A 10,972-nucleotide genomic window follows, 5' to 3' on the forward strand; every position below is an offset into this window, starting at 1 on the left:
ACTGCGGTAAACGCTCTACGCAGATATGCATGCTCGCCCTTTAACACACAGTGCACACTGCACACACTGTGGCCCTGGGCGCTGCGGTAAACGCTCTACGCAGATATGCATGCTCACCCTTTAACACACAGTGCACACTACACACACTGTGGCCGTGGGCGCTGCGGTAAACGCTCTGCGCAGATATGCATGCTCGCCCTTTAACACACAGTGCACACTGCACACACTGGGGCCGTGGGCGCTGCGGTAAACGCTCTACGCAGATATGCATGCTCGCCCTTTAACACACAGTGCACACTGCACACACTGGGGCCGTGGGCGCTGCGGTAAACGCTCTACGCAGATATGCATGCTCTCCCTTTAACACACAGTGCACACTGCACACACTGTGGCCCTGGGCGCTGCGGTTAACGCTCTGCGCAGATATGCATGCTCGCCCTTTAACACACAGTGCACACTGCACACACTGGGGCCGTGGGCACGGCGGTAAACGCTCTACGCAGATATGCATGCTCGCCCTTTAACACACAGTGCACACTGCACACACTGTGGCCCTGGGCGATGCGGTAAACGCTCTACGCAGATATGCATGCTCACCCTTTAACACACAGTGCACACTGCACACACTGTGGCCCTGGGCGCTGCGGTTAACGCTCTGCGCAGATATGCATGCTCGCCCTTTAACACACAGTGCACACTGCACACACTGGGGCCGTGGGCACGGCGGTAAACGCTCTACGCAGATATGCATGCTCGCCCTTTAACACACAGTGCACACTGCACACACTGCGGCCCTGGGCGATGCGGTAAACGCTCTACGCAGATATGCATGCTCACCCTTTAAGACACAGTGCACACTACACACACTGTGGCCGTGGGTGCTGCGGTAAACGCTCTGCGCAAATATGCATGCTCGCCCTTTAACACAGAGTGCACACTGCACACACTGGGGCCCTGGGCGCTGCGGTAAACGCTCTACGCTTATATGCATGCTCGCCCTTTAACACACAGTGCACACTGCACGCACTGTGGCCGAGGGCGCTGTGGTAAACTCTCTACGCAGATATGCATGCTCACCCTTTAACACACAGTGCACACTGCACACACTGTGGCCCTGGGCGCTGCGGTAAACGCTCTCTGCAGATATGCATGCTCACCCTTTAACACACAGTGCACACTGCACACACTGTGGCCCTGGGCGCTGCGGTAAACGCTCTACGCAGATATGCATGCTCACCCTTTAACACACAGTGCACACTGCACACACCGTGGCAGTGGGCGCTGCGATAAACGCTCTACGCTTATATGCATGCTCACCCTTTAACACACAGTGCACACTGCACACACCGTGGCCGTGGGCGCTGCGGTAAACGCTCTACGCTTATATGCATGCTCACCCTTTAACACACAGTACACACACCGTGGCAGTGAGCGCTGCGATAAACACTCTACGCAGATATGCATGCTTACCCTTTAACACACAGCGCACACTGGACACACTGTGGCATCGGGCGATGCGATAAACGCTCTATGCAGATATGCATGCTCACCCTTTAACAGACAGTGCTCCTTTTGCATGTATTTGAAAATGTGTATAGCGCATATCCATAAGGAGCCGGGGGGCTTGCATCTGCGCGCCGGTGATGAATCAGTAAGGAAAATAAGCGACATAGGCTGCTACATTTTAAATCAAAAGATGTGTTTTCAATTTTTTCCTGAACTCCAGCAGGGATTTTGCTTTGCAGAGTTTGTATGGTAAGGCATTCCACACTCTAGGCCCTGCACGGGAGAAGTGCCTATCACCCCAGGTAACATAGTTTGAGTGGGCACTGAGCTCAACACATGGTGCACACTGCATACACTGAGGTAGAGAACACTGCCATAAAAACTCTACGCAGATATGCATACTCACCCTTTAACACACAGTGCACACTGCATTCACTGTGGCAGAGGAAATTGCCATAAAAGTTGTAACACACAGTGCACACTGCACACACTGTGGCATTGGGCGATGCGATAAACGATCTATGCAGATATGCATACTCACCCTTTAACACACAGTCCACGCTGCATTCACTGTGGCAGAGGAAACTGCTATAAAAGCTCTGCGCAGATATGCATACTCACCCTTTAACATACAGTTCACACTGCACACACTGTGGCATTGGGCGATGCAATACACGCTCTATGCAGATATGCATGCTCACTCTTTAACACACAGTGCACACTGCATACACTGGGGTAGAGGACACCGCCATAAAAACTCTATGCAGATATGCATGCTCACCCTTTAACACACCGTGCACACTGCACACACTGTGGCATTGGGCGATGCGATAAACGATCTACGCAGATATGCATGCTCACCCTTTAACACAGTGTGCACTGCATACACTGTAGCAGAGGACACTGCCATAAAAGCTCTACGCAGATATGCATGCTCACCCTTTAACACACCATGCACAAACTGTGGCAGTGGGTGCTGCGATAAACGATCTACGCAGATATGCATGCTCACCCTTTAACACACAGTGTGCACTGCATACACTGTAGCAGAGGACACTGCCATAAAAGCTCTACGCAGATATGCATTCTCACCCTTTAACATACAGTTCACACTGCACACACTGTGGCATTGGGCGATGCAATACACGCTCTATGCAGATATGCATGCTCACCCTTTAACACACAGTGCACGCTGCATTCACTGTGGCAGAGGAAACTGCTATACAAGCTCTGCGCAGATATGCATACTCACCCTTTAACATACAGTTCACACTGCACACACTGTGGCATTGGGCGATGCAATACACGCTCTATGCAGATATGCATGCTCACCCTTTAACACACAGTGCACACTGCATACACTGGGGTAGAGGACACCGCCATAAAAACTCTATGCAGATATGCATGCTCACCCTTTAACACACCGTGCACACTGCACACACTGTGGCATTGGGCGATGCGATAAACGATCTACGCAGATATGCATGCTCACCCTTTAACACACAGTGTGCACTGCATACACTGTAGCAGAGGACACTGCCATAAAAGCTCTACGCAGATATGCATGCTCACCCTTTAACACACCATGCACAAACTGTGGCAGTGGGTGCTGCCATAAACGCTCTACGTAGCTAAGCATGTTCTCCCTGCAACACGCAGTGCACACACTGTGGCAGTATAAACGCTCTGCGTAGCTATGCATGTTCTCCCTGTAACACGCAGTGCAGACACTGTGGCAGTATAAACGCTCTGCGTAGCTATGCATGTTCTCCCTGTAACACGCAGTGCAGACACTGTGGCAGTATAAACGCTCTGCGTATCTATGCATGTTCTCCCTGTAACACGCAGTGCAGACACTGTGGCAGTATAAACGCTCTGCGTATCTATGCATGTTCTCCCTGTAACACGCAGTGCAGACACTGTGGCAGTATAAACGCTCTGCGTAGCTATGCATGTTCTCCCTGTAACACGCAGTGCACACACTGTGGCAGTGGGCGCTGCGATAAACGCTCTACTTAGCTATGCATAGCTATGCATGTTCACTGTGGCAGTGGGCGCTGCGATAAACGCTCTACTTAGCTATGCATAGCTATGCATGTTCTCCCCGTGCACACACTGTGGCAGTGGGCGCTGCGATAAACGCTCTACTTAGCTATGCATAGCTATGCATGTTCTCCCCGTGCACACACTGTGGCAGTGGGCGCTGCGATAAACGCTCTACTTAGCTATGCATAGCTATGCATGTTCTCCCCGTGCACACACTGTGGCAGTGGGCGCTGCGATAAACGCTCTACTTAGCTATGCATAGCTATGCATGTTCTCCCCGTGCACACACTGTGGCAATGGGCGCTGCGATTAACGCCCTACGCAGATGCATGCTCGCCCTAGGATCTAACACACAGTTCACACCGCACACGCTGTGGCAGCGAGAGCTGCGGTAAACGTTGTGCAGCCCACTGCCCCAAATCAGTTGTGGGGGATAACGTGATACTACACCGTCCACTCGTGCGCCAGCTGCTTCGCTGGGACGCTCCGAGTCCTAGAAATAAGACATCTGCTAGACGTCATTGTAGGTCTTGGACACAATGTATCTCTCGCTGGAGAGAGGTATTTCTCATAAACTGCTCCCCGAGGGGTGATCGGTTTAAAACGAGCTCTCGCGCCAGAACTCTTCTGGGCCGAGTCACTGAACACCACAGCCATGCGCGGAGCATGGAGAGCCGGCGCACACCAAGAGCCAAAACTAAAAACACCAGAGCTGTGCATTACCGTGTGCTCCATCTCATGTTCAACTCGTTTGCTGCTACCCCTGTTCAAATGCATGGCACATTGGAACCCGCAGCTTGCTACTAGGATTTCTCCTGGGTGATGGACACGGGAAATAAGCAAAACTACTATTCCGTTTTCTATCTAGTGGCTATATAATACGATTTTATTTTAAACACATGTCCTGTTTTATAACATTTTAAAGCGCTCATGTGTCATTGGTTTGGCCTCGTAGCGCTGTGTGTTACTGTCCCCCTTTAACGACATTGTAAGTGGGTGTTTTACAGCAACACCGATCGATGCCTGGATAATGAATGCTTCCACCGCCCTCCTGCGAATCGCCTACTGCACACTTTGTCACTCGGAAACTCTCCACCAGGAACCCCAACCCGGCCACACAACACCCCCACTTAATGAGCAGCTCGAGCCACTCTCTGTAGCTCCCGGCGTGCAAGTGCCCCGCGTCGCCATATGCCCCGAATGTTGGGGTCCGCGACCACCACATACACTTTCGTACAGATAATTCCTTCTTCGAAATGAGCAGCGGTCCGGCATGGTCAGCGTTACGAATTCCAATGGCGGGGAAATCGCAGAACGAATATTCGTTGTGACGATGATTCTGCAATCGGCCAATCGCGCCAATGGATAGTGCAGCCGTCCTGCCCTTTACCCTACGCGCCTTCCCTGTCTGAGCACAAGGAAGCTAGCCCTGCATAGAAACCTCGAAAAGTTGCATTACGCGGGGCTTGGCATTCGTTCCGAGCCTCTCTGCGCGAAAGGACTGCGCCACGAAGCGGCGCAAGGCGCTACATGAAATAATGACGTTTTGAATGCAGAAATAGAAATAATGCAATCGAGATCGGTTGTTCCGCAACGGCCCTTAAGAACACCCCCAAAGTGGTGAATGGAAAGCCCTCTGTGGCAGGCCAGGCGAACACACACGAACAAGGCGTAACACGCTGACACGCCACGGACATTTCTAGCTGTGCTTCGTGATATCTATTACATCGTTTTTATGCATTTATAAAACGTATAACATGACATGTTTTGAACGTGTTAGCCGTGCAGGGCACCACCATGGACCATTCGCGCGTGCCAACAATGGGATAACATCGCGCAAGAACCCGGGTACCATTTATTTCAGGCTATTGCAAGTCACATCACAGCACCAGCCATGCTCGGAGCGGGTGGCATCCCCCGTACTCCCTAATGCCCCACAGCACGGCCCGCACCACATCGCGAAGACCCGGGGTCTGGAAGTAAAGGGGCTCCAAATGGCGGGTGGATTTCGTTGACGGTGCCATCTTGCATAAAGGGGATTGGGGGCTGTTGTGTAATATTAAAGGGATTAGACCGGCCTGGGGGCAGCACCTGCTATTGGCTTGTGTGTAATGTGGGGGTGACACGCAGCTTTAACGGGGTTTTAGATAATCAGCGGGCGACTCAGGTTTGTAAGGGGATAAATAGAATGTGGGTGTTATTTGGGGTAAACCGTGGTTAATTCAAAAAGTTAGGGTCACACACATTTTATTTCAGGTACTGCAGCCTCGCCAATGTCGGCCTGAAGGGCAGATTGGAAGGGAACGAACGAGACGTATATGTTTCAGGGTACGCCTGACATACACCCCCCACTTCGGTGCCCCCAGGTTTCACGTGAACCAGTGCAATCATTTGAATGTGTTCCAGGAACAGCTAGAAAGCACCGCTGCCGCCCTGCGGGTGGGACCAGCCCCCGCGGAGTGCGCGGGCGGTGCCAGCCCCCGCCATGGCGAACCAGCGGCGCTCACCTGAGCGAGTCTAGGGGGAGAGAGAGAGGGCAGCCCCAGGAAGAGAGCGCCGCCTGGGCCGTGAGTGCAGGGTGAGGATTTGCCGCAGCACGGGGAGTCGGCGCAGGGTGCGGAACAGGTGCAGACTGGACGGGCTGGTGTAGTCTGCGGTGGCAAGGTAGTGTAGGAGATGGTTCAGGCCCGGCATTAGGTGCAGGTCGGAGATCTTGTCGTTAGGCAGGGGACCCCGTGCGAGACATGGATAGTGTGCAGACCGGGGAGAGGCGACAGGCTAGGAGAGTGGTGTAGTAGTCAGAGATGGTGCAGTGTGCGGTGGCAGATAGTGTAGGAGATGGTTTCGGCCGGACATTAGGAGTGCAGGTCGGAGATTTGGTGTAGGTAGGCCGGCGACCCTGTGCGAGACATGGATTGTGTGCAGTCGGGGAGCGGTGGCAGGCTAGGAGAGTGGTGTAGTAGTCAGAGATGGTGCAGTGTGCGGTGGCAGATAGTGTAGGAGATGGTTTCGGCCGGACATTAGGAGTGCAGGTCGGAGATTTGGTGTAGGTAGGCCGGCGACCCTGTGCGAGACATGGATTGTGTGCAGTCGGGGAGCGGTGACAGGCTAGGAGAGTGGTGCAGTATTCAGCGATGGTGCAGTCTGCGGTGGCAGTTACTGTAGGAGATGGTTTCGGCCGGACATTAGGAGTGCAGGTCGGAGATTTGGTGTAGGTAGGCCGGCGACCCTGTGTGCAGTCGGGGAGCGGTGACAGGCTAGGAGAGTGGGGCAGTATTCAGCGATGGTGCAGTCTGCGGTGGCAGTTACTGTAGGAGATGGTTTCGGCCGGACATTAGGAGTGCAGGTCGGAGATTTGGTGTAGGTAGGCCGGCGACCCTGTGTGCAGTCGGGGAGCGGTGACAGGCTAGGAGAGTGGTGCAGTATTCAGCGATGGTGCAGTCTGCGGTGGCAGTTAGTGTAGGAGATGGTTTCGGCCGGACATTGGGAGTGCAGGTCGGAGATTTGGTGTAGGTAGGCCGGCGACCCTGTGTGCAGTCGGGGAGCGGTGACAGGCTAGGAGAGTGGTGCAGTATTCAGCGATGGTGCAGTCTGCGGTGGCAGTTAGTGTAGGAGATGGTTTCGGCCGGACATTAGGAGTGCAGGTCGGAGATTTGGTGTAGGTAGGCCGGCGACCCTGTGCGAGACATGGATTGTGTTCAGTCGGGGAGAGAGTGGTGCAGTATTCAGCGATGGTGCACGCTATGCAACTTGTTCGAGCTTGAAAGACTGGTGTATAGGCGCGTTATAAATGCCATATCATATCGTCCCATGCAATTAGACTCCCCCCACCCCCATTCCCCCAAGACCCACCGCCGGACCCCTTACCTTGGTGTGCCGGATCTCCAGGTTGGCTGCCGGGGAGGGCAGCAGGTGCAGGGAGGCCATGAGAGCCGCGGGGTCCGGCTTCACCTCCCCGGGCATCTCGATCTTGCTGGAGGTCATGGGGTGAAGGCGCAGCGGCGCGGACTCGTGGCCACCGACGGACTGCGTTGTGCGGAGCTGGCGGGCGCAGAGCGCGGTGGTACGGGGGTAAGACAGGTGTTTTGTAAGTGCAGTAGTGCGGTGCGGTGTGCAGTGCTTTGGGGAGCAAGGACGTCCGGCGGGGTGCAGTGAAGGGGTGCCGCGTGCAGTGATCTCTGGCCGGGCGTGGAGAGCTGGCTGTGAGTGCGGCCGCTTCTCCTGAAAGCTCTGCGTCTAGTGAGACTTCTCCTGCCCCCGGTATATAGGCAGGTGTTGGACCCACTCCCCTCCCTCCCGGACCCCCGGATGGGGCAGGGAGGAGCCGGGCCGGCCCATCCCCTATTAGCATAAACCCCTCAGCACTTCACACCCGCCGTGCGCCCATCACACCCCCCGTCACCGGCCGCCTCACAAACGTGCCTCCAACTTCACACAGGACGGCGGGGTCTACCAGGAAACTACACACCAAACAGACACACCTAGTGGACACAAACTTCACAACTCTTACAGCGAGGAGCCTGCCGCTTTTTTATTAATGTATCGCGGCGGCTAACCACGGGCGTTAACGTTGTGTAAAGCCGCACACACGGCTTCAACTTTGCGGTGAACAGACTGAAAAAAGGCGACGGGAAAGTGTGGCCACAAGGGGCGTTGCCAGGTCTGGAAAAGATCCGGGGCTGCGCTACTGTTGTGGGACTCGGGTGTAGCCTAGCCTGTGGTAGCCCCTGCGCTTATATCCGGGGTTACAACCAAAAGACCCGGGGCTAGAGCCCCCCCCCCAGCACTCCCCTAGCAACAGTTTTTAAAAAATATATTTCCGATGTAATCGTATAGACTGTTTAGCGCCTCGACTCCGATTAGGTAGCACGCAGCACTATTCGAAATAAATAAAGCAAGCATGTTTTCAAAGCGCTGCCCAAGCCATGTAGTGGGCGAATGCCAAAAGGGTCCACGTTCACGGATGCCGGCAGCTCCCACGGACTGGCAGTGCTGGTGTGCGGTAGCTGAAATGCCAGACTATAGTCGCTCTGGAGGGCTGCTGGAGCTGAGGCGTGGGCAGGCACAGTAGCGTCGATACCTTGAAAAGGGCCAGTAAGGATGTGCTCATGGGTAGCTGAGTTGGCAAGGGCCGAGCGTCAAATGTCACAACAGTGACTCTATTGAAAGATTGGGTAACGCTCTGGACAGTAGAGTTGGCACAGCGCTCATCAGGTAGTATGCCGGGCCACTGAAAGGCAGGATGGGCCGGGGCAGAGTCTGTTCCTACTTCAGGCCGATGGGGCTGGGGCAGAATCAGGCTCGTATGTATAAGACCGGTACCTGTAAAAGGCTCATTTGGACGGGGCACCCCGGCCACTGCCCCCGAAAGGCCTGTTTAGACGAGCCGGAGGCATTTACACGGAAGGGGCGGTGGGGCCGGGGCAGAGTCTCAGAGCACAGAGCTGTCCGCGTAAGCTCCCTAATTACCAAAAACCCCGGCTGCGCTCCTGTCAGAGGATTTGCACGCACACCTTGGGGAAGAATTAGCGCCTTGGCGTTAGGCGCAGTCTCTCGGAAGTGAGAGGCGCTGTAATCAGGTTAGGTTACCTGCGCCTGGGGGCAACCCGAGAACTTAATTAGACACAATCCGCTAAAGACAGGGATAATGTGCACAAAAGAGGGGGCTGCCCTCTCCCCTGGACGTGTCAGGCGCAGGCCCTGATCCCTGGGCGGGACACGTGTAAGGACGTGTAACCACCCACAGCACCGCTTTCATTGCACTATTTACACGACCCATTCCTGCCTTGTGATTAGCAATCAGCACCCAGCTACAGCATGTGTATTGCCACTTCAGCCCAGTGACCGCCATGGGCGTGCGTCTGCATGTTCGATCTCACTTTGCAATGCACATTAATGCATGATAATTCCCATCACCCATAATATAACATGTCTGTATTTGCCTCATTGTCTTCTAAGTCCCCACCTCTTCGTGTGGCGTGCACTATTATCATTACTGGACTGCGTTTTCGAGCATTAATTTAGCAAGAGGAACCCAGCCTAGTCAGGGGCATTGGGAAAGTCTGGGTGCGAGTGGCGGTGTCTGACCGTCCCCCCACAGGCTCACTCGCGCCTCTTCTTTACGCGCCTGCGTCACTTGAATTTACCTTCCTTTATTTTCACGAAACCTATTTGTAAGCATTTGAGTTACGTCACACATCACCGCCCAAGATCCCATGCATAGCCCACACAATGCATTCTCCACAGCCCCGCTATCCCCCGCTCACTCTGCTCAGAGCCCCGCACTCCCCCTCTAACTCCGCTCAGAGCCCCGCACTAGCCACTAACTCCGCTCAAAGACCCGCACCCCCACTAGCCCCGCTCAGAGCCCCACAAACCCATTAACTCCGCTCAGAGCCTCGCAATCCCACATTTACTCCGCTCGGAGACCCACACTCCCCAACCCACTCTGCTCAGAGCCCCGCACCCCCCCCAATAACTCTGCGCAGAGACCAACACTCCCCACTAACTCTGTTCAGAGACCCGCACTCCGCCACTAACTCCGCTTAGAGCCTTGCACTCCCCACTAACTCCGCTCAAAGACCCGCACCCCCACTAACTCCGCTCAGAGCCCCACAAACCCATTAACTCCGCTCAGAGCCTCGCAATCCCACATTAACTCCGCTCTCAGAGCCCCGCACCCCCCCAATAACTCCGCTCAGAGACCAACACTCCCCACTAACTCTGTTCAGAGACTCGCACTCCCCCACCAAGTCCGCCCAGAGACCCGCACTCCCCACTAACTCCGTCCAGAGCCTAGCACCCCCAGTAACTCCTCTCAGAGCCAAGCACTCCAACACTAACTTCGCTCAGACCCCCACACACTAAAAACCTCGCACTTCCCCGCTAACTGCGCTCAAAGCCTGTTACTCCTCTCAGAGCCTTGCACTCACCCCCACTAACTCTGCTGAGACCCTTTCTCCCCACTAGCTCCACTCACAGTGTCGCATTCCCACACGAAGTCTGCTCATTGCCCTGCACTCCCCCACTAACTCCGTTCAGAGCCTTGCACTCCCTCACTAACTGCGTTCCAAGGCCCGCATTCCCCACTAACTCTGCTCAGAGCATTGCACTCCCCCACTAACTCCGCCGAGAGACCCGCACTCCCCACTAACTCCCCTCAGGGTCTCGTACTCCCCCACTAACTCAGCTCAGAGACCCACACTCCCCACGAACTCCACTCAGAGCCTTGCATTCCCCCACTAACTTTGCCCAGAGCCCTGCACTCCCCCACTAACTCCGCTTAGCTATCTGCACCCCCAATAACTGCTCAGAGCCTTGTACGCACCCACTAACTCTGCTCAGAGCCCTGCACTATCCCAACAACTGTGCTCAGAACCTCGCACTCCTCACTAATACTTCTCAGAGCCTCGCACTCCCC

General features: G+C 54.8%; 1 protein-coding gene across 1 annotated transcript in view; it reads right to left on the reverse strand.

Annotated features, from left to right (window-relative positions):
* The window catches only part of ALDH1A2 (aldehyde dehydrogenase 1 family member A2), a 150,740-nt gene extending 142,953 nt beyond the window's left edge, over nt 1–7,787 (reverse strand). Inside the window, exon 1 of the mRNA XM_069624350.1 lies at nt 7,420–7,787. Within this exon, the coding sequence (XP_069480451.1) occupies nt 7,420–7,536 (117 nt within the window). The 5' untranslated portion in view covers nt 7,537–7,787. The remainder of the gene's footprint in view (nt 1–7,419) is intronic.
* Nucleotides 7,788–10,972: the final 3,185 nt, after the last annotated feature.

Source organism: Ambystoma mexicanum, chromosome 11 (assembly GCF_040938575.1).
Source record: "Ambystoma mexicanum isolate Mex_15411 chromosome 11, UKY_AmexF1_1, whole genome shotgun sequence".
Taxonomy (NCBI): Eukaryota; Metazoa; Chordata; class Amphibia; order Caudata; family Ambystomatidae; genus Ambystoma; species Ambystoma mexicanum.